The following is a 25,253-nucleotide window of genomic DNA, read 5'->3' on the forward strand; positions in this document are numbered from 1 at the left end:
ACAAAACCCCTGCCTCTCCCACAAAATAATCCTTTAATGGCAACAGGTGATACAATTAAAATCCTTCAATCAGTGATTCAGAGTGGCTATTTCCAAGCAATGTGAATACATGATAAACAGAAATATTCTCAAAAAGGTACACAAACTATTTTGTGGGGACAATACCACAAAGAGTTAAAACAGGCATACGCAGACTCTTGGTGATTAGCTAAACTTTGTGGTTATTAACAAGTGCTGCCTGGCAGTTAACATATTTAGATACGGTGGGATGGTTATCTCTAGGACTGTCTAGACTCCTTTTAATAACTGCCTGAGAAAAGTCATGTAGAAATATTTAAACCTTGCCTTGTTTTTCACAATCAGTGGTGCAAAATACAGTTTGCTGGCACATACCACTTTGGGGTTGGAGAGTGCTGAGGACAATTTCAGGACCCACAACCTTACCATTACAGGAAATGGTAAGTACATAGGGTCCCGATTTAAGGAAGTGTGTTTTTTTTAAAAAAAAAGCTAGTAAAATCATGTATCTCCATTTTTAGTAAACTAAAAGGCTTATAAGATTTAGATTATTTTTATTGGTACTTAATATGTGGCAACTTTAAATAAAATATTTTCAACTGTTTAAAAATAAACATCTACGTGTAACTTACTAAATTGAAAAAAGACTTGTAAAAAAAAAAAAAGGGATGCAAGGGAGAAATGCTCTGTGTATACAGGCAGACTGTAGCAAGAGTGTTTCCCCTAAATAGATATAAGTAATTTCCATGTTAGGGGTATGAGGAAGCCTGGGTATATGGGAAAATGTCTGGCTACTGGATAAAATGCTTATTCCAAAACAAGTGATGTGCTTCAGAAGTATATTCGAACTCAAAAGAGAAGTAATTCCTATTGCAGATGGTTAAACAGTATCCAGAGAAGGGAGATTAACTGCACCAGAGACGGGCATCCCCTACTTCTGCACCCTGGCCTTCAGTGTGTATACATACACGCTACTCATGTCTACTTCATTACAATATTTTAACATTTAACTCTTTACAAAATTAACTTGTTATAATTCATATTTTTCCTATTTCCTACCCTCCATTTAACTTTTTATCTTGTTATATTTTTCTTTTTGCTTATTTCCACGTGTTGTTTTGAGCTCTTCTAAACCTGATTGTTCCTTCCTTTTTAAACCCACTCTATGGTTTGTTTTCTTTCTTCTTCCCTTCAATCTCACTTTAGTTTGATTTTTAGCTTTAGTTTGATTTCCCTTGCTGTCCCAGGTCTCCAGAATCTCGTCAGTATCTCTATATCTCTCCACCCCAAAATCCACTTAACTGACTGTCCAGTCACTCGGCCCCAAGTGCATTTGTTCCGTCCACAATACTACCTCACTGCAATGACTCCTGCACCATCTCCCCCAGTATACAGTCTTGCAGTGGCTGGGAATAGAGTATCCAGGAACTGGTTCCAGGAGCTGCATCTCCCTCTCCCCTCACAAAGGTCTCGCATAGCCGCTGAGAGTTTTCTCTGCCATTTTCATTCCAATTCCTATAGCTGTATAGAAATTCTCTCCTTTCCTCACAAGAAAGGAACAGTGTCATAGGAAAGAGAGCTTTTTCTTCCTCTATAGGCAGAAGGAGAGGCGGTAAACAGAGTAGAGGCTCAAACGCCATTAGGTCTTTTAGACACTGATTTAACACCTCAGTTAAGCACATGCGTAAGTGCTTTATTGTACTGGGGGTCCTAATTAAAAGTTCTTTTCAGCAAGAGTTCTTGCCCCTAGGTAGATCCCAGCATTGAGACAGCACAAGTAACTACTAGCAGCCTCAGATCTAGCGTGCTAACCTGGGGCTGCTGAAAACATGGCAGCAGGTAATATATAAAACCCTGGTCTTGTTACTTTATTTTGTTTTAGCTCATGGTATCTTTATCTGATACAAGTATACAGCTTTCCCCCAAAGAAAACTTCATTCTTTTAGCTTTTTTATTGAAAAGAGGTAAGATGATATCTTGTATTTCCAGGCTTATTACATTTAATAATTCAAATTTTTCTCTAGATATATATCATGTCCTCTGAGAGTCTTTTCACGCTTGCACCCTACAGTTGCAGCCCAACAAAGATCAATATTTTAGACTCTTCTTTCCTTAGATTCCATTTTATGTTGACCATAACTTAGTATCACAACCTACCTTGGTCCGTAAGTCAAGAACTGCAACTTGACATAATAGGGATTTCTTTGATCTATAATAAGCATTTCTGAAATGGTGCTGAATGGCCAGTCAATGGAACACTAGAATATCTGGGTCTAAACTAAATAAGAAAGGACCAATTATGTTGCAGAGATGAGGGGAATACTATTATACCTGAAAAATGCCTTAGAATATCAGATGAAATTTCTGACTATAGAAGACTATACAGTAGAAATTGATAGGAATACAAATCACAAACTGTAGGAATACAAATGTTAGCTATGATTATACTTCTGCCCTTGTAATCAGGAATAGGATGTTAAGTGCACAGCACTGAGGAAGAGGCAACTAAATCCAGTACAACAGTAATGAGAGGCTAGCTAGCAATACATAAATTGGTCATATGACATGATGAGAAAGGCATAGAAAAGCAGTTTCTTGGTACCTTAAGTGGTTTCTTCTTGGAACCTGTTGTGGAAAGCACAAGATGAGAAATTACTATAAACTTAGTCCAAAATAACATAGGAGTTCGTTTAAGAAATAATTATACCTGAGCCCCTAAAGAATAATGATCACAATTTAATTAAGCTCCACATTCTTCCAAGAGGGGTTGTACCAATAGCTAGCCCTATTATAGCATATTTTAGGAATTTGCATTTTTTTAAAAAAGTGAGTTAAAAGTGAGGAAATGAACTAGGTCTAAATGATCTAAAAATTTTAAACATACCATAATAGTCATAAAAGGCATGTGTACTTCTTAACAAAAAATGAACCAGAAAGGTAAGAAAAACTATTATAATTAAATTGTAATGTTCAAAAGATTAATCAAGTCATATGCATCTTCTTCAAAAAATGGAAATCCAACCCAGGTGAAGCCTATAGAAAGGACCATCCACATGTCAGATAAAAGGTGAGGTGAATATTAGAAAGATTAAGAGAATTTGATGATGAAATAGCCAAAATATACACCCTGTAAAATTTTTCAGTATATCAGGAGGGAGTCTGTGTCTGGCTGCATGTGGCTACCAAGGAGTGAAAACAGGGAGATGATTTTTGTATCACTCTTCATCCCAGAGGCTACTGGGGAGATACTTCTCTTGGATAGTAAAGGTGATGCACTGTCAGCCATTAAGGTGTTAGGAAGAGGTGCTGGAACAAATCATTAAACACAACTAGTCACCAGGACCAGACAGCATTCATCCAAGAGTTCTGATAGTACTTAAGGATGAAGTGCCTGAATTGCTAGAAAAAATATGCAATCTCTTGTTAAAATTAGCTGCTATATTGAATGAGTGGAGGCTAGCAAATGTATTTATTTTCAAAGAAGGTGCTAGTGGTGATCCTGAGAATTAGAGCAGTGAGCCTAACTTAAATATTGGCTAAATTGTTTGAAAAGATAATTAAAGATACCCATAAAATACTTCTGAACATAAGAACAAACCAGCATGACTACTGTCAAGAATGGTGCCTCTCCGATCTACTGCTTTTTGTAGACCTGTCAGTCATAGAAAAGAGAGATATAAAGTGAAGAAATAGGACAAACTCCTATCTTCAGTCTTTGCTTATATGAAAAGATTTACTTCTTTAATATGTTCTTAAGTTAAAATGTATGCAGATCCCTAATCTGTGAGTTTATGGTCAATGGTCATAACTTTATAATTTTTCTTTTAGAGGAGTCGTCGTTCTGGTTTCCCTTATATGGAAGCATGTGTTGTCGTTTAGTTGCTCAGCCATTCTGCATGGCCAAGGATGTGATGTCAGGATTTCTTAATCAGCAGGTAAAAAGAGTTTACTTGATTTATATCCTCTAATCTCCAAAGTTCCCTCTAAATTTTCTGCAAACTCCACTGAGCAGTACATTTTTGTCGTTGGAGAAGTTTACACTTTTGCTTACACTGAACTAATGAATCACTGTGTTGCTACTACTATATAAGTGCCATGTTTTAAGTTACTCTTTTTTTTTTTGGCTGACTCCAAATGCAGCTACCTCCCTCCGCCCCCCTGGGTCCTGCTCCCCTGACTGACAGCATACCCAGCCACACATACCCTGATGCCTGTTTATTTGGCTGACACTGTCCCAACTCACCAGTGCTATTAGCAGCTCCAGCAGGATCAGGAAGAACCAGTCCTTGCCCATCTTGGAAATCAGGAATGTTTAGCATCTCATGATGCAGACTACAGGGAGAGAACAGGAGCCTGAATACCTGTGGGGGACACTGGAGGTTGCAGAAACTGCTGGGGCAGGAGTGGGAAGGGTGAGCTCACAGGTGGAAACGGCGAGTCCTTCCTGTTCAGCCCCATGGAGTCAGAGGGCTCCTGGAGGCAGGATCAATCCCACCACCAGGGCTGGAGAGGTTGCACCCCCTTATTTCCTGGAGTTTCTTGACAGGAGAAGGAGGGAGTGGAATGCCTTGGGAATATTTGTGACAGGGAATTTTGGGGAGATCAGGGGAGAGTCAATTTGGTAAGTTGGGGGGGGGTTTCCTTGGGGTTGGGGAAGGTGAGGGGATACCCAGAAGGGATGTGACCGAAAGAGTCAGAGATAAAATTCCTGGGGCACTGGTCCTTCCTGGAGTATTATGATGGGAGTAGGTTCCAGGAGGCAGGGTTCCCAGGAAGAATAACAGAGGATTACCCCCCCCCCATGCTCCCAGAGGAGTGGGGGGTCTCTGGGACCTGGAGGAAGATGACCAATTCTACGGGCTTGGGGGGAGGGGAGGTAGGAGGAACTCACCACCCACCTGCAGAGCTGAGGAAGGAGCTAGTGACACGCTGCAGCCACCGGGGGGAGCAAAACCTCACAGCCTCTTACCTTGCCACAGCCCAGCAGTCACCTGGTCTGTAGCTGGCCCACCTGCCATCACATTTGCTGTGGGCAGCTGAGTGGCTCAGTTTGTGTACATGTATTGTATATTCAAGACAGCTGTGCAGCCATGCATGCGTGCAATTTACAGGGAATGTTGCTCATATTAACAATTGACTTTCAGTGGTATTAAAAAGTGAGTAGTTTCCTCTGGTGGTATCTTGAGGACTGGTATCTCTTACTCTAAGTATGCGGGAAGCTGTTATCTTGTGGTGGCTGCTATTAAACACTGATCTTTTAATGGCAATCACTGTGTGGCTAAGAGTAAGATAATCAAATGTTTCCTCAGTGGGATTATTAGGGCTGGTCCACACTACCCGCCTAATTCGGCGGGTAGAGATCGATCTTCTGGGATCAATTTATCGCGTCTCATCTGGACGTGATAGATCGATCCCAGAAGCGCTCCCCCGTCGACTGCGGAACTCCTGCTCGCCGAGAGGAGGAAGCGCTGTCGACGGGGGAGCCTGCCTGCGCCGCATGGACCCGAAGTAAGTACATTTAGTTCGATATAGGAAACGTCGACTTCAGCTACGCTATTCTCATAGCTGAAGTTGCGTTTCCTATATCGATCCCCCGCCCCAGTGTGGACCAGCCCTTAGTAAAACAGCCTAGATTGCTGCATAAAGACCAATTAATTGTAAGTGTCTAGCTGGTATGAAAATTGGTATGTATAGCTGCATGTCTAATTTTTAAAGTCATAATTTTTAAAATGAGAGGACATTCCTTTGCTCCCTTCCTGTAACCAGCTAAGTTAGTGTAGCCATTAAAGTTTTCTTCTAATGGTAGATTCCATTAGAAATAAAATTACTCTTTTTTCCTTATCGGCCAACCAGCACATTCCATGTTCCAAGAGTACCATGAGACACTATTATTGGCAAAACTGTAAAACACTAAAGGGAGGTTCAGCTAAACAAACATCTGGCTTGGCTGAATGTTACTAATAATTAAGTCCTTGAGTCACACAATAAAATATTCTGCAGGAGCCATTCCTTTATGACAATGTGTTGTGCTCAGCTCTGATCTTACAGTCTGATGTCTAAATAGTTCACAAGATGGACTCAATTAGATGTAACCCATGGAAATTCAATAGAACTTTGAGTAATCCATAAATTAGGTTGTTGTTAAGGTAATGTATGACTAGCAACTTACTGAATATTTCTCCCTTTTAGCAAATGGTAGGAAGCCTGACTAACTGGAGGAGGCTGTACTGTGTACTAAGAGGTGGTAAACTCTTTTGTTATTATACACCCGAAGAAATTGAAGCTAAAGTGGAGCCAGCTTTGACAGTTTCCATCAACAAGGTAAATTTAACAGTTTTTCACATAGTCTAATTTGGGTCCCAAGCTGACAAGCTGCAAAGTACTCTGCAAGAAGCATATGTGAGGGGTATGCCTTGTTTCACTATTAAGGGCACTACAAATTTAAGTCAACCTAAGTTATGTCAATTTACAGCCGTCGCAGTAATTAAATCACTTTTGCATGTCCACACTACGCTCCTCGGTTCGGCAGTGTGCATCCTCACTAGTAGTGCTTGCATCGATGCAGAGAACAGTGCACTGTGGGTAGCTATCTCACTGTGCAGCTTGCCACCATATAGCGCAGGGTGTTTTGCGAAGAGTTTCAATGCCTTATGGGGACAAACGAGTTGTGCAGGGGTAACTGGGAACATGGTTTCAACACCCCATGATAGAGTTTTCTCCATCCCATAATTCTATCAGCATCCCATAATGTTTCACACCTCTTTTCAAAAGCCCCCCAAACCTGCGTGTCCGACATCTATGTGAGAAGCATGGATCTTGTACAGCTCTGCACCATTGTGACGAGCATTACGAGCACAACACGCCTGATCCTGAAGTATTTGCAGAACCTCCAGGGGAGCTGCGGGGAACATGACAATTTCTTAGAGGCTAGCTTGCTGTGGGACATAGAAACAATTCAAGGTTATTGTTGGCATTCACAGAGTAGTTGCAGACCATGGAGCACTAGTTCTGGTCCCGAGAAACAAGCACTGACTGGTGGGATCACATCTTTATGCAGGTATGGGATGATGAGTAGTGGCTGCAGAACTTTCGGATGTGCACGGCCACATTCTTGGAATTGTGTGCAGAGATCATCCCAGCTCTCCAGCACAGCGACACCAAAATGGGAGCTGCATTGATAGTGAAGAAGTGAGTGGCAATTGCTGTGTGGAAGTTTGCAATGCCAGATTGCTACTGATCAGTCGGGAATCAATTTGGAGTTGGGAAATCCACTGTAGGGGTTGCTGTGATGCAAGTGTGCAGGGCCATTAATCACATCTTGTTACAAAGTACTGTGACTCTGGGCAATGTGCAGGACATAGTGGATGGTTTTGCAGCAAAGGGGTGTACATACTGCGGTGGGCTACAATAGATGGCACGCATATCCCTATTTTGGCACCAGACCACCTTGCCACCAAGTACATCAACAAAAAGGGCTACTTTTCTATAGTATTGCAATCACTGGTGGATTACCAGGGATGTTTTACCAACATCAACACGGAATGGTCAGGGAAGGCGCATTACGTACACATCTTTAAGAACACAAGCCTGTTCAGAATGCTGCAAGCAGGGACTTTCTTTCCAGACGAGAGGTTTACCATTGGGGATATTGAAATGCCAATAGTGATTCTGGGAGACCCAGCCTACCCCTTACTCTCATGGTTTGTGAAGCCGTACACCAGACACCTCGACAGCAGCAAGAAGCGCTTCAACTACAGGCTCAGCATGTGCAGAATGACAGTTGAATGTATCTTTGGCCATTTGAAAGGCCATTGGAACATGTCATCATGCTTCTTCCTTAGCCTTATCTGGCTGAGCTGCTCCACTAGGGTGGATGGAGAGAGACAATGCACAGAAGTACTACTGTGAGTGTATTCACAAGATAAATGGAAACTTGGTATACTGAACTCACTCCCCTTGATCCATGCAAGTTACAAGCACTACATTCTCATTTCTCCTTGGGATTCATAGAGCACAGCAGTAGTCCCAGCCATGGTGGGCTTGGGAGGGAGGGGGTGAGTTGGGACAATAAGGGGGGGAGGGGTAGCTCACGGGCATGAATATATGCAGATAGGGCAACTGAACTGAATACAGGCACAGTTTTCCACAGGTGGAGATCATTTTAGCCGATCTCTCACTCCTGAGGGTAACAGAAACTGAATTGGAACAGCTCTTGCAGACTGGGTTCATATTCTGCTAGCCTGTGTGCTGCAATGGTGCCTGGTGACGTAATTACTGAGTGGTGTGGGAAAGTGTCTTACTGCGGCGGAAGAAATAATGCAGCTCTCCCCAGAAACCTTCAGAAGAGGATTGCAAACTATCCCCAGGAAAGTTTCCTCGAGATCTCTATCCCAGTGCACATAAACAAACTATTCTTCAGGGACCCTTCTGCCTAACTGCACAGGGGAATGAGAAGCAGAAAGCGAATCTACGTCTATTGGTTATTTCACTACCTCTTCTAGCATGATTAAAAAAGTAAATGAACAGATGTGTTCCTGCAATATCAAAACAAACTGCATACTTCCCCTCCATCAGGCTCACCATGCTGGACTGTAGGGACTGGCTTTACTGCTCTGGAGTCAAAAACACGTCCTGCCTCATGCCACTAGATCCACCGATCGCCTGTCCCCCATACTCTGGCTCCTCCTCCTCCTCCTCCCTCATGCAACACCACCTCCCCACTGTTCACTCTCGGGCCTGTGACTGCAGCTCCCTCAAAGTATCATGGTGGTGGGGTTTCCACCGAGGTTGGCATGCAGCTCTTTGTAAAAGTGGCATGTGTTGAGCTCCACACCAGAGTGACTGTTAGCTTCCCTTGCCTTCTGGTACACCTGCCACAGCTCCTTGGCTTTCATGTGGCAGAGCTGCAGATCCCTGCTATAGCCCTTCTCCCCTGCACCTCGAGCGATCTGCTCATACATATTGATGTTTCTACTGCTGGATCAGAGCTGTGCCTGCAAAGCCTCTTCTCCCCACAGAACCAGGAGATCCAACATCTCCTGTGTACTCCATGCAGCAGTGCCTCTGCAACATGGAGCCGGCATGGTGAACTGGGCAGTTGCTAGGTGGGCTCTCCATCTTGAGCAAACTGGAAACGGAATTTCAAAAATTTGTGGGGCTTTAAAAGGGGAGGGGCGTGTACCTGGCCACTGGGCAGCAGAGTTCAACATGGTGACCAGAGTGGTCATGTTGGGGCATTGTGGGATAGCTCCTGGACGCCACTAAAGATGTAAGTAACTCAGTGTCTACACTGACACTCCATTGACCTAAGTGCTATGCCTCTTGCAGAGGTGGACTTAAGTCAGCGTAGTGAGTGAGTTACATTGGTGGGAGCAAAATTTTAGTGTAGACACTTACAGAGTTAAGTTGATGTACGCTGCCTTGCGTCAACCTAGCTTGGTAGTGTAGACCAGGCCTAAACAACCCCTTGTAGCTGATCCAGGAGTAGCATGTAAGTTCTTAGCAATGGACATAGGCTCCTTCTGCTGATGGGTCAAACCAACACAAATCCTCAAGAAGGAAAAAAAAGCCTTTTTCCTTTAGAAAAAGTGATACATTATGACAGTTTTTAAGTTACACATGAGGCGTCATGCAAATCTGCAGGGTATGTAGGCAATGTTCTCTTAGACTTTTGACCCCAAATCTGTGGAATTTCTGCAATTTTATTTTAATTGTTCATTATGTTACTTGGCCTTACTCTTAATCATAATGAGCGTTAATCAGAAATATTTTAGCTTTTTAAAATAAACTCCTTTTGCTAATAATGATCCAAAATTTTATATAAAACCTATCTTAACTTACAAACTATGCAAAAGGACTTCAGTACTTTAAAGATGGCACCATTTCTACCATCATTTAAAGATATCATATTTAAAATTAACAAATAGCTCTATCCGAATACACCTCTATCTCGATATAACGCTGTCCTCAGGAGCCAAAAAATCTTACCGCATTATAGGTGAAACCGCATTATATCGAACTTCCTTTGATCCACCAGAGTGCGCAGCCCCGCTCCCCCGGAGCACTGCTTTACCACGTTATATCCAAATTCGTGATGTATAGGGTCGCGTTATATCGGGGTAGTGGTGTAATCAAAGGTATAGTATATTTGCCGTGTTATTTCCACAGAAGGCCTTTCCAGTGATTGCTACAGTGAATCTGTGCTTTCACAGGATGTTTGTGGTACAATATTCATAAGTGCTGAAAGATTGCAGTTAACACCTCATAGAGATGAATAGAGCGAGTTAACATTTTTTCCTGTTGACCTAGTTGCAGATTCTGAGCACGTCTATGTAAGCAAATTGAATGTGTTGGGAGGTGGTATTACAACGCAAGTTGGTCTTGACTCTGAATCCTTGTCCAATCTATCATAAAACATATTTTAAAAATGTTAACTTTAACCAGCACCAGCACATTACTGTAGCCAGGGCAAGCTGTAAGATTTTATTTTAACTTGTTGAGGTGAAGCCTTAACAGAAAGGGCACCCTTTCTAATAGTGTTGAATCTTTAACAAAGCTGTTTCGAGTATTTGAGTTAAATAGGTGTTTTTTAAAAAAAACATGATACAGATTTAAACAACCTGACTAAAAGTCACTTACTCTTTCAATCAGGTTTAATTGCATGGCTTCTCTAATGTCGTAGCTCTACCACCCTCCAGTTGTTCATAATGCCATTCAGGGGAAAATATATTAATAGAATTTATAACATTAAAAAAGCAGCAAAAATATTTTAGACTCTTTCAGACCACCCTTATAGCTTTTCTTTGTAGATCACTATTTTAGTCTATAGCCTAGTTTTGTATTTTTTGCAAGTCAAAGATTTTTTGTCATTTAAAACTACAGCATTCTATTAAGGTGATTGTTCTCCCTGAAGTTATAAATACACTTACAACCTAAAATCCATTTTCATGGTTTTGCCAGGAATTGGTCCACATGTTTGATGCAGATTCTCGTTGAAGATAATATGTATGCGATACATGAATCCATGGCCTTTTTTATGAAAATGTCAGACACTTATGGTTGCTGTATATAAGCTGCTAGAGAGAATGAAGAAAAGGAATCTATCTTCAGTTAAATTAAAACCAAATAAATTCACAGTTCAAAACACATATGAGTGCCTTTCTACTTAAACTGTCTACTGAAAATATTTTTTTAATGCCAATAGATGTATACTGAGTTTTGTCTAGAAATGTCTGGATATCAGATCCTTAAATGTGCAAAAATCAATCTAACAACACTCATTTTTACCTCCCCTCCCTGTTGTATGGAAATAGCAATTTAAAAAATAAGATTTAGGGAAAACTTCTAAAGTTGACATTCAAGCTAAAATCTCCTCTAGTTGCTAAGATACATAGCATTTTTTATTCTTAGTGCTGGATGTGATCTCTTACCCTTATTCTTTCAAAGATGGTTTATCTTTAAAATGAATGAACTTGACATAGCCTTACAAGAAACTAGCCATAGAAATATTCACATCAAGAGAACTATTCCCTTCCCCCTCTGAATCCGAACTTGAAGTAGCCCTTAACTTGAAAGTCATCACTTCAACTTCAAATGACTTCAGTGCAAACATTGTTGAGCAGGAATGTCTCAACACTTGCAAAACAGGCGTCATAGAACCTATTATGTTGCCAAATAAATACCACTGAAGCACTTTATGTTGCATAAGCAACTAGAGCAAGAAGCAATCTTTCCTTGTAACCAAGGAAGGTTGCCGGAGTCAAATCTGAGTAAGGACCTTTGGATTTACTCTTTAAAAATATAACTTGAAAATATGATAGTGTCTCCTTTTGACTTGACATGATAATTAACATATGCTTGGGGCCAGGCTTTTCAATTGTGCTAACTTGGACATGCTCGTCATGAGTTGCTCATGCTCAAAGGTGCCCACATTTTCATACTGTTTCCAGTACCAGGTCTGCTGGGGAGTTCTACCCAGGACTGTTGTCACAAAGGAAAATCTCTGGGAAATTAATTTTGTTGGAGCCTAATTCCTGGGAGCTATAGGCATAGGAGCACCTTCCAGTACAATAGCTCCGCAACCTCACAGCAGCATCTCTGTCCTTCCAGCCAGTTGGCAGGCCCTTTCTCTTCTAGGTCTTACTAGGAATCTGATCCATTCTTTCTTCTCTGTGGCTTTCCCCCCCCTTTCAGTTCAACATGCACATGAGGGGACCCTACCACTGGCCCGATGAAAGCAGATTTGCCCAGTTCACTCCCTCATCTCATGCACACCAGCTCTGCTTCCTTCCGCACTACCGATTGTTCAGGCTCTGCAGGCCCAGCTCAACTGAGACTTCTAAAATGTAAAAGCCGGACAGATGGCATCAACTAACCCTGTTTCTCCTGCTGGACCCTCTTCCCCAGTGCATCCTATGACTGCTCTCCTGCTGGTTCCCCACACCTGTCCTCACATTTTTAGTGACGTGCCTCCAGCCCATCGGCACAGCCTTGAACACTTTCCTATTTTCCTCTTACCTAAAGGTATTTCCTATGACCTGGGGTTGTCATGTATCTTAGTGATGCTTTTAGCCCAAGGCCATCTCTTTGTACCACCTAAGTCTGTCTCCTGCATCATGGCTAGTCCTGGTGGGGACCCTTCTTTTTTGTCTATCTTTTATTCCTCCAGTCTGTTCCCCCTTCATTTACTCTGAACTAGTCCTCACTGAGAAAGCAAGAGTTGGGGGGGGAGGGGAGAGGAGGGAAAGGTTTGTGGAAGAAGAGTGCAAAACCCTCCTGGCAAAGTTCATTCTCTTCAGTTATCAGAGAAAGGGTTATTGATGGCAGGGTAGATCATTCAAGCCAGACTCCCTACCCAAATTGATTGTGTGAGGGGTACCAATATGTTGTCACAAAAATAGTGTGTGTTGAAAAGGACACAACCTCTTGACTCTTCTTGACCCCTAAAGTGGACTAATATCTCTTACCTGATCAATAAAATCCCTGTGGCAGACGTCGCCACAGTTTGGGATCTTGGGAGTAAGAAGCTTAAATCACCTTTGTGGGACTGATTCCTCTTCCACAGTCCTGATTGTGGCCATCTCCCCTGTGGTTAGATCTACAGTCTTGCTACCTGGCTAACAGCCTTGGTAAGCAGCAAAAAAAACCACATGAAGATACAGTGGGAATGCAAACATTAGTAAAATCCTTCCAAATCTCTGATCTTTATGATAATCCAAGTGGTATCAATCAATTCAGTTTTACGGTTGCTTGAAAGAATTTGTGGATTTGACCATGGGAAGCAGATCTCATATCCAGATCCCACATGATGGATCTTGCAACATAAATGTTCAAATTGTGTGGTTTTGCAACTATGCTTCAGGGCCAATTGGTACTCCACTGAGGGCTGGCTTGTCGTGTGGTGCTGATTCCTTCTCCTTGTTTCTGGCTGCTACATTGCTAAAAATACATCATGTGCTTTCCTAAAGTTCCTATTCTGCATAGGCATTTGCTGTAGTTGTCACATGGATATTATGTAATTACAAATGGGAGGGAGGTGGTTCAGAATGATGAAAGGGAGGGGAGATATCCATGAGCTAATCTGTAAAATGTGATCTTCACTATTAACAAGTTTGAGAGCATTGTTCTAAGTCTAATCATAATTCTCTGCCAACCTGAAACAAAACTAGGGGAAATTGTAGTTTATTTTTGACATGACAGATAAAAACAGTGCACAAACAGACTCTTTTGATTTTAAAGCTATCTTTATCTTTTTCTGGATTAAAACTTGAATAAAAATGAACTGCGTGTCATAAATGATAAATTGTGTTTAATCTTAGAGTATACAAAGTTTCTAGACTATTTAGCATTTGTCTTGACTTCAGAAACTTAATTAGTTCTTGTGTTTTGAAATGGACCTTCTGAGCTAACCTTCATTGTCCTTCAGTTTTTTCACTATTGACTTTGGAGAGGAGTGGCACTGCTCCTTTAATGGAAGGCCCTCCCTTTTATAACAACCCTTCACATATGGAAATTTCCTGGGAGAGGGGTACTGCCGGGCAAAGGAACTTTGGTTTTGGGACAGTGAGAAAGGGAAGTTCTAAGCTTTATCATACAATGTCATGGAATTTCCGTTTCTCTTCCTTACATTTCTCCACCCCTTCAAGAATGCATCATGCATACTTGGAGCACAAAACTGTCCCCAACAGGAGCAATACCAACTCCTCAGGACTGCCTACACATGAAACACTGAACTTAACCAGCATGATGGTCCTGGCCTTTACAAGGGCTGTAGCATAATTTGTTCAATAATTTTAACATTGTGAAAGGTAGGAACGCTATTGTATTATAACATGGTGCCGTATAGTACATTTTTGTATTTGTTTTTGGTGAAGATGTGCATGTAGTGTAATGCATCACTGGTAGGTAAACTGATCAGCTCGTTACTCTAATGGCATCTTGTATCACTACTTAAATACTCAAGTGTGAGGTATAGATTGTTGCTTGAGAATTTATCTCCTTAGAATAACAACATATTTGTGGAATAAACCTTGCAGCAAACATCATATAATAAACTTGTATAGGGTATGCTTGAAGTTCTTACCTGTCAAATGTTAATCTGTTTTATTTAATTTTTTGCCAGTATCTATGGTTACCTGAGTTAATGGGATGTTCAACACTTATGGATGAATTACTTCATCTCCTATTTTTAGACAGAAGAATTTAAATGAGCAAAATCCATCAGATATGCTGCAAACAGCTGTGTTAGTATTTCAAATGGTTACTTCAGTAATGCATTTAAAAATCTGGGGAATGTTCTACAGAACAATCTTTGTTTTTCACACTATCAGCACTAGGATTATTCCCATAGGACAAAATATATAACTTAATTTCTATAGTTCTACATTTGAAATCTGTAACTGGTGTTTAACATTAGTTTGAAATGGGTTGCAGGGAGGGGAGTTCAATCAGTTTGAAGTGAAAGAAGTTTAAAGGAGAAAGCAATGTCTCATTTCAGTGTAATCTAGATTTTTGCTTGTAAATGAAGTATGGTTAATGGCTATATTTTATTTCATGGAATGTGTGTGGGTACTGCAAAGCAGCATTATTGTCAAAGTGTGTGTTAGAATATTTTACTCTGCACCTGACAAGTTTTTTAGTCTCTTAAAATATTTTGGTATCTTACATTAGAAAAAATACTTATGATGACCTAACCTCTATTTTTAATCAGATTGCAACAAGTGCTATTTTGCACTGTAGTAACATCATATCAGGGAACCCACATATGATTAAAATACAATTAGGTCCAGTCTAGATTTTGAAACTGTTTTAACCATGTCCCTGAACAGTGCAAAACCTTGGGCTGAGTAGTGCTGCAGCATAGTTCAAGAACACTATTAAAACAGCAAAGTCCTTTCCATACTGTTGGCTAGAACCTTGTTTTAGTTTATGCTATGGGACAATAGTATTTTAATTGGATCTAGCCAGAACTCACTAAATACGACTGTAACATACTCAAATATTTCATTTAAAGGAGCAGATGAATTTTTGGCATGAGGGCAAAATGTAAGACTTATAGTACTCAGAAGTTTGAATTTTTGAATATTAGAAATTTGTTCCATTAGATCTGTATGAGTAACTTTCTATAAATGTCCCTTTCAACTTGGACTGGATAGTTTCCTTTTCCAAATTCCTGTAGCTATGGTATTTGACAAATGCCTTGATTTTCTGAAACTAAACTAAAATAGTTCCAGTTGAGAATGCACAACTGCAGCCAAAAGAAACGTCTTCCATTGTTGTTGTCCGAAAACTAAATACCATCTATAGAAATATGACCAGAATAATAATTGAGAAACACAATAACTTACTGTCTCTATTAAGTTATCAACTGAACTGTACTGAGGAAGGGTGAGCCACAGCAGGATGAACTGTTTAGGGAACAAATAACTTATAATATGTTTCCTTGGTGTATCTCTTAACATATACTGCATCAACTCAGCTTTATTGTCTTATCTTTTATATCAGTTACCTTTTCTTTTAATAATTATGTAAAAAATTAATTTGTATTGTCAGTTATTCTGTTTACCTTTCATAAGTCCTCCCTCCAGCCCCCGCCCCAAAAAAAAAAAAAACAAAAAAAAACCCCACCACCAAACAAACTAAACCTACACTGGATAAATACCCTAATTTGTATCTGCCTGTGATGAACTGAAGATTTATGATTGGGTGGAGCAATAACTGATTACCAGAGTCTCAATATTGTGACTCATAGGAAACCAGAATCCGTGCTGTGGATAAGGGCACCGAGAAAAGAATTAATAACTTTACTGTTATCAACCCTGTGGATGGAGAGGCTGTGACTCAACTTTTTGCAGCTGACAGCAGGGAAGAACTTCATAAGTGGATGGAAGCTTTCTGGCAGCATTTCTATGATCTTAGTAAGTATGCAGTTTTGGCAGCATGTCCTTTTAGTGGTGTAGCTATGTAACATCAAAAGAAATGTTGAACAATCTGAAATTACATAATAATCTGTCACCTGTAATGAGAACAAAAATGTTCTCCATGAACACAGTAGGTAGTGTATTCTCTACCACTGAAAAATAGAGGTATTTTACTGAACCATAGTCAACTCCTCAGGGCGCTATGATTTTTAAATCATCCTATAAATGCCAATAAGCCCAGAAACATCCAGTCTGAATTTTCTCAGGAAATCAAAATAGACGTAGACTTCTTGTGTTTTCTGTGTGTATGTTTCAGAAGAGATTGGTCTGTTTAGCAGTTTAACTAGGTTATCTTTCAAAGGCCTGCTGGAGTCTTACCATTCTTCCCTCATCTGTAGTAGTAAAATATAGTTACTCATTTTACAGAATCCTGACATCATTTGAGAAAAATAGAAATGTTTGGGTATGAAGCATTAGAGGGAACCTGAGGATGCTGAGCTGATGGTTGGCCTTTGAAATTTATTGAAAACTTGTTTTGGATCAAAATTGGATTAACTATTGCAGAGAGAAAAGGTACATAATGACTTAGGCCCAACTATGTAGGATTATGGCACCCATGATTCAGCTTTTGCTCAGATAGCACTCTGGGTGAAGGAGTTGTCAGTCTTATAGAACTAAGCAGTCAGGGATGATTTGACTCCAGTGGTACCTCCTCCGTTTTGGTACCCCTCCTGACCATAAGGTTTTATACCTGGCATTTCCCGCCCCCACCTGGCACATGACTGTTTGCTTAGGGCTAATAAAAAAGTAGATGGGGCTTTACTGCTCAAGAGACAAATGAGATAATTGGTGCCTTGTTCCCTAGTCTTGTTTTTCCAGTGGTGAAATGTTTCAGTGTGTTGACTTTTAGATTTCTAGAGGAAGCTCACTTACTGACATTGGCTAAACTGTGTGACTTCACTGTTCTTACTCTAGATAAAATATATGCTCTCTAGGTGTAGGACAGTGAAATCTCACTTGCCTTTTTAGTCTCTTTAAGTAGTATATGGTGTTGCTTGTTTAAACTTAACTCCAAATATTAACAAGATGAAGAGTGCAGAGGGACTGGTTAATAATGTAATATATGGAGATATACCTATCTCATAGAACTGGAAGGGACCCCGAAAGGTCATCGAGTCCAGCCCCCTGCCTTCACTAGCAGGACCAAGTACTGATTTTGCCCCAGATCCCTAAGTGACCCCCTCAAGGATTGAACTCACAACCCTGGGTTTAGCAGGCCAATGCTCAAACCACTGAGCTATCCCTCCCCCCAATCTTAAGGCAGGTCTACGCATAAGTCAAGACACCTCCCCTGAGCGACGCAAGTTATAGCGACCTAAGCGCTCCACACAGGTGCTATGTTGGTGGGAGACGATCTCCTGCTGATGTAGCTTCCGCCTCTTGTGGAGGTGGAGTAATTATGCCGATGGAAGAGCGTTCTCCCATCAGCATAGAGCGTCTTCACCAGACGTGCTACAGTGGCACAGCTGCACCGATGCTGTAGTGCTTCTAGTATAAAACTGCCCATAGTCTTCCCACTACTACACCTTTAAATGTAGCAAGTTAAATGCCTAATTATATAAAGAATAGATACCATTTGATGGACTAAGTAAAAAAAAAAAATTAGCTGGAGTCTGAAAATCATATTCTTCATCAAATCATGGGGAAACTGAGCCAGGTGGATACAGAGTATCAGTATTGAATTGGGAACCACATCAATAAAATTGAAGAACTGGGGTTTTAGAAATTGGGTATTGTTCTGTAGTTTGTATTTCTTCTCTTATAGCTCTGTCTTGATTACAATAAGATATTCTATCAATTAGAAAAAACACAATGTAAAAACTAGAATATCCTCCTTATGTTAGATGGGGAGGGGTGAAAGGACTACTTTTCCCCCACCTTATAGATAACATTAGAATACCAGTGGATTTTCTGAGACAATTTCTTGTAGTATGGGAAAAACTAGGTCACTTGGCATTCAAATGCCTGTTGTTCCTTGGTGGTTCTAAAATTCTCTTAAAACTAACGTGGTCAGAAAAGAAATGGGAGTGAGAGATTAGTTTGTAAAAAGCAATTTTACTGGCAGGGCCTATTTTCCTTAAGGTCAAAATCTATTAATAGAAACAGAGGTTTCCTTGGCTTTGGTTAACTGCTACGAGGCTTTTCGTGCTCTGATAGCCAAGAAAATTATTAAAGTCAAAACTGCCAAGTATAACCATGGTATACCAGTAGGTTTTCTGTATACTGGATTCTTGTACTTTCAGATGAATAACTTGCATGAAGCTTCCTTGCTTTAAACTCTTACCTTTTATCTGATATTTGAAGACATGTAAACACTTATAGGCTTGTTTTTGAGGATTTTTGTGTGAATTATGGGGTTTTAGCCTTGCTGTCTGATAGTACTGCTGGGTTGATTAAATTGGAGCTCTTAGCTTAATATCTGTTTATAATCTTTGTGTTAAGGGTTAGGATGAAATTTCAGTTGAAAATACAGTATCTAGTGAGGACTGTTGCAACATTAAATATAGATACTGTCCAGATTTGCCTGTTATAGGTAGTTCACAAATGCAACTTAATGACTTCAAACGCTTTAAAAGGTGGAGTGTTTAAGTTCTAATCATTGTTCTCTTCCCTCTCAGGCCAGTGGAAACATTGTTGTGAAGAATTTATGAAAATTGAGATTATGTCACCACGGAAACCACCTTTGTTCTTGACAAAAGAGGCAACCTCAGTCTACCATGATATGAGTAAGTGGGATTTGTCTTTTCAAGCTGCAGGGTAACAGAAACAATGTTGTCTCTATTCAAATAGCTTCTGCTGTTGGTGTTAAAATGCTGAATTTTTCAAAGGCAATTCAGATAATATAATGGAGCACCATAATTGCACACCAAGGAGTTCATATTAAATATTTTTCTTAAGAAGAGGACAAAAATATTGAACACATTTTCATACCTTGAACAACAAAAAAATTCAATATGAGCTGTAATTAAGGAGCCCTGAAAACATTTAGACAAAAAAGCTGTCGCTAGAAATAAACACTCACCATAGAAATAGTTCAAAATCCAGAGGATTAAAATGTAATGGTTTTAAATAGTCCAGATTACAGACCAATCATGCCTTTAACTAGTTGCATTCAATTACCTGTTTTTTCCAAGTTATGTAAGATCTACTTAGAACTTATTGTGTGGTTGCTGGCAACAACCTTGAAAAATAGACTTGTAAAAAATCTCTCTAAAATGTATTTGACCTGTACCAATGTTCAGACATCAATTTTTGCATAGTGAAATACAATGCAGAGGGATTATTTTAATAAAATATGTTATATAAATAGTTTTTATAGACTAGAAGTAGGTCACTCTATTTTAATGGATCTGATGTGGTATTGGCTGAAAAACATTTTATAGGGATAAGTTTAAATGTCTGATTTCCTGCTGCTTGATCTCCTGTCTGAATTGCAAAAATGCTCAAATTGACATGTGGGTCATTGAGTAATAATGCATCCGTGCATTAATTTAACAGTCTAAAAAGTCATATTTGAACTATGAATGCAGAGCAGAAAAACACTAAATCACACAAGACATATGAGGGTATATATTAAGTTTTGTAGCATGGTGCTGCAGATATTTAGAGACATCACTGAGGAATTTTAAGTGTTTCCTGACCAATTATGGCATTCATAAATAAATACAAATCCATAATCTAGATGCTAAGAATTTGTTAAAGTTATTTATGTAGGATCTGTGTGTGATAGGTTGTCACCCTGGGGTGCAGTCTGGGAGCCGTGAGAAACCTTTGCACCCCTCTGACCGTTCAGTTGTACTGGCCCTGCCCACACTGCTTCCCGGGTTGGGAACACAGCCAGCCTCACCCAGGCCCTGTTATCACCCAACACAACAGCAGGTGGTGCTACATACCCAAACAGAGCTACCTGAGAGTGCTTTACCTAAGCCATCCAAGTACAAACAGCAGACTCCAGCCACCTCCCCAGGCACACACCGTGCTCCCCTCCCCCACCCCGGGAGTATAAACCCAAAATTATATCGTCTTGCACTGCACAGGGATCTGTACAGTGTAAACTCATTAATATGTCTGCCCCTCCCTCAATGTGGAGAGGAATATGCACACTTGTGGTAACCAAGCTGAGATTTTTCCCCAGACACTTCACACAAAAGGCACACTGGTTTAGATTAAAATAGAAACGCATTTATTAACTACAAAAAGATAGATTTTATGTGATTATAAGTGATAGCAAACAGATCAAAGCAGATTACCTAGTAAATAAACAAAACTGCAAACTAAGCCTAAGATACTAGAAAGATAGGATATGAATTAGCAAATTCTCACCCTGGCTGACTGGCTGATGATATAAGCAGGCGTGCAGATTCTTAAGGAACAAGCTGCATTTGCTTTGCAGCTTGGGATCCCCGACCCCATTCCAAGTCCTTTTCTTTCGGAGCTTCTCTCAGATGTTGAGTTGTGGAGGAGTGAAGAACAACAGATGATGTCGCTCCCTGACTTACATAGCTTTAGCATATGGCTGGAACCCTTTGGTTCAAAAAGAGTTCCCAGCCCAGTTTGTGGGAAAAATACAGACCCCCAAAATGGAGTCCAGAGTCTTGTGAGCTGGTCACATGCCCTTGCAGAGTTATAGCAGCCATTACTTACATATTGGCCGAAAGGTTCAGAGGAAGGCTCACTGGGTGAGAGATAAGTTTCTCCTAAGGCCTATTGTTCTTCCTAATTGCCCATTACCCTGAATGGGCTCTTCACAACCAGGTATTTATATGGAAGCATCTTGCCTAGTGAGTGTCACCCAGGTGGGACTACATGTGACATACAGATACATAATCAATATTCATAACTTCAGATACAAAAATGATACATGTATACAAATAGGATAATCCTATTCAGCAAATCATAACTTTTCCAATGACACCTTACATGCCCCGTCTTGTACAAAATGCATCATAATTATGCCATAATCATATCATAATAATATCACTATGAAGAATATGGGGTGCAGTGTCACACTGTGATATCTTTATGCTCTTATTGATGTTTTAGAGACAGAGGTAGCACAAGTGATACTGATCTACAAACAGGGAAATCAACAAACTATGCATATATTCTGGCTGATGCACTGTAAATTACATTACGGGGGGAGAAGGAATTGGACTGAGCTATCTTCAAGAATTTACTGAAGAAAAAACCTTGAGTGTAAAAGTGTCCTTTGGTAGTAAGGAGGGGGGTAGCACAAGAATATTTAATAGTTTTGACTTTTGCACACTTAAATATGTGAGATTTAGGTTTTTTTGCATTGATCTTTGTGCCTAGATTCTGTACACCTTTGCTGAAATGAGATGTTTCAAGTAGTGTACAAGAACATTATTATAGCTAGAGCTATTTCTAGTAATGCATTGCATTTTTTATTTTTCCACAAAAATAAATAAAAATTAAACTGTGACCACAGCCTACTAAGCGCATGAGTCCTAGAAACCGTGAAAAGCTTCTAGACCTTTTTCTGTAAACATGATAATCTTTTCCATTTCTAGACTGTTGTAGGTCTTAATGCTAGTCTAAGATTTGGGGCACATACTTTGCACAGTTTTGTATTCAATCAATTAATAACCACACTCAGGGTGAGTAAAATATTTAGGAACCATTTTAATCAGAGTTCATCTAATTTCTTCTAAAATTGTAGGTATTGATTCTCCAGTGAAACATGAAGGTTTAACAGATATCATACAAAGGAAAATTGAGGAGACTGATGGAGAGTTCCTGATTGGCCAGCAGAAGGAGTCTGTACCTTCTGTATGGGCCCCATTATTTGATGGTTCTCACCAGATGCTTGTCCAGAAAAATATTGTGTTTCCAGATGCAAATAGTGAGATAGTAAGTCCTAATGATGGCAAAGGAAAGAAAAGAAGAGCTCCGCTTCCACCGTCTGATAAGCTACCATACAGCTCAAAAACTCAGATGAGCACAGATCAGTTGGACAAGGAAAACTTGTGGAAGAAGCCTGCCATTGCACGTAGGACCTCTTCTTCTTTTGATGCCAAGTTATCTTCCATGATGCATCAGTTGCAGAGGCCCATTGCTGCTCCTCGCAAACTGGTTCCTTGCAGGAAAAGCAGCTCAATTGACAGTGAAAATCCCCTCTCTTCAGTTACTGAGACAGAATCTGAAACCAAACCAGTGCCAGCTCCTAGACAGAAATCCATCAAAAAAATACTAGACCCTAGATCATGGTTGCAGTCACAGGTGTAACATTTAGTTTATAAAAGTGACCAACATATAAAGTTTACTAGTATTTGACATTTATCAGTGACCTGAGTCTTTGATAAGAACTGGGACATTACAACTATTTTTAATATATATAATTCTAAGCCCATACTTTGTATTGCAATCTCAGCCCTGCTTGTCACTGTCAAGATCTAAAGAATTTCTCTAGCAAAGTATAAAGGGTACTGTGTGTGTGTGTGTGTGTGTGTGTGTGTGTTGTAGAAGGGAACATCTCCAAGATGTTTAAACCTTTGTCCTTCTCCACACTACATGCAGTATCTGAAATTTCTGTGCTACCCTTAAAGCATGGTCATGCTCTAAAAAGTAATTCCAAGGTTTGTTTCAGTGTCTCCATATCAGATGTGCTCAATTTATAAATTAAGAAGTTTTTGAACAACTCTGCCAGCTCAGTCCGAGATCTACAAGATTTTTTCTGGCTCGTACTGTCAGAATTTTTTTTAAAAATTATTTTCATTGCCCTTAAGTCTATTGTCCTAGATTTTTTTTATTCATACTTTTAGCTTGTCTTGTCAATTGCCTGCAATTTAACTTATATTTATAGCCATCAACTTCTATTTCCTTTCTATTATATATTGACTTTTTTATTGCTACTTTCACATCCCCCTTTTAATCAGGTTTTTTTAATTAAGTAAACTGTGTGTGTGTGTGTGTGTGTGTGTGAGAGAGAGAGAGAGAGAGAGACTGAGGAATTGTAGCAATTTGCGCATCTAGTAAAGTGTTCGTAAACTATTTAGTATTTTTTTCACATTACTTTTGACATTCTTCTTCTTAATCAATTTTGTTCATTTGCACTTAGGCAAACACTGCTTTTTATTTCAGTGATCATTCATCTTTATCTGTCAAAATAAGGTCCAATATTTTTTTTAAAGAAATTAGCATCTAATTGGTAAACTCCAAGGTCACTTTAGTACTGGCAGGATGAGTCCTCCAGGATTTATTCCTCCAGGCTGTAATCCCCCATGGTAAGGTCATTTTTTTTCTCTTCAGGTTGTAAATGCTTACATCCTGTTTTCTAGTCTGATTTGGCCTGTAGCTTCCCTCATGATTATTTAAGCTTGTGCTTTATGAGTGAAAACATTGATGAGTGAAAACATTCAAGAGCCTCTGCTTCCATGTTGTCAATTCTAAAACAGGGAATGTTGTCTGGTGTACAGCACCAACCCTCATCATCTTTCCAATATAGATTTAGCCAGTAACTAAGGGTATGTCTACACTTACCGTGGATTGACGCTGTGGCAATCGATCCACCGGAGGTCGATTTAGCGGGTCTAGTGTAGACAGCGCAATAAGTCGACCTAAGCTACGTCGACTCCAGCTACATTATTCATGTAGCTGGAGTTGCGTAACTTAAGTCAACTTCACCCTGTAGTGTAGACCTGCCCTAACTTTCCAATCTGTGAATCCTCCCATCAGGTTTCAGTAATAACAACTATGCAATCTCATTACTCCTATTCAGACTATTTTTACCAAACAGAGATTTTTCCTCATTCTTAGAGAGGCAGACTCTCCTTGTTATCAAGGACTCAATGGTGGGTCAGAATGACCTGCTTATCATCGAAGTGGGGTGGAAAAAGGAAGACAGATGGAGAGATTCTTAAAAAAATGCATAGGTATTTATTTCACCATCAGTTGGCTTTAGTCACATTTTCCTCATAAGTTTTCAGGTCTTTGACTGTGCCCCAAGCATGCCCAAAGTTGTTTCTCCCTCTTCCCCATATGAGGAATTTATAGTCTCTTTAAGGAGTCAAGTCCTGCCATGTCTGCCCAATGTCCCAAATCCAGTATCTTCATTCCAGGTGCTTTTTTTTCTTCATTTTGATGGCACACTTTGACCTTAGAAATAAAGCTATTTCCAGGAAATAAAGGTGTAAACAAAACTTTTTGGTGCAGGAGAACAGAGGGGAGGGGACGGAAAATAACTTTAAACAATGTTTTGGGGGGCTTACTTATTAAGTTTTGTCCATAAAAGAGAACAAACATTTCAGTAATACACCTGAAACAAAGTTTTTGCAACATTACTATAGTTAAAAATCTAGATATGGAGAGGAAATGTTTATTTGTTCTTCTACATCAGGGGTAGGCAACCTCTGGCACGTGTGCCAAAGGCGGCACGTGAACTGATTTTCAGTGGCACTCTCACTGCCCGGGTCCTGGCCACTGGTCCAGGGGGCTCTGCATTTTAATTTAATTTTAAATGAAGCTTCTTAAACATTTTAAAAACCTTATTTACTTTACATACAACAATAGTTTAGTTATATATTATAGACTTATAGAAAGAGACATTTTAACGTTTTTAGAAGGTATTACTGGCACGCGAAACCTTAAATTAGAGTGAATAAATGAAGACTCGGCATACCACTTCTGAAAGGTTGCTGACCCCTGTTCTACATTATGGATGGTTACATACTTGGTTACCAATACCGAAAAAGCTGCAAATTTCTCTTTATCATACATACACTTGCTAGAAATCTGACC

At 39.9% G+C, this 25,253-nt stretch overlaps 1 protein-coding gene across 1 annotated transcript in view; it reads left to right on the forward strand.

Annotated features, from left to right (window-relative positions):
- Positions 1-23,421, forward strand: part of RTKN2 (rhotekin 2) — a 73,843-nt gene extending 50,422 nt beyond the window's left edge. The window contains exons 7-12 of the mRNA XM_024209638.3: positions 364-458; positions 3,847-3,953; positions 6,208-6,339; positions 16,268-16,433; positions 19,115-19,222; positions 22,177-23,421. Coding sequence (XP_024065406.1) covers positions 364-458; positions 3,847-3,953; positions 6,208-6,339; positions 16,268-16,433; positions 19,115-19,222; positions 22,177-22,742 — 1,174 coding nt within the window. The 3' untranslated portion in view covers positions 22,743-23,421. The remainder of the gene's footprint in view (positions 1-363; positions 459-3,846; positions 3,954-6,207; positions 6,340-16,267; positions 16,434-19,114; positions 19,223-22,176) is intronic.
- The last annotated feature ends 1,832 nt before the right edge of the window (positions 23,422-25,253 follow it).

Source organism: Terrapene carolina, unplaced genomic scaffold (genome assembly GCF_002925995.2).
Source record: "Terrapene carolina triunguis isolate 2854851 unplaced genomic scaffold, T_m_triunguis-2.0 Scaffold95, whole genome shotgun sequence".
NCBI lineage: Eukaryota > Metazoa > Chordata > Testudines > Emydidae > Terrapene > Terrapene triunguis.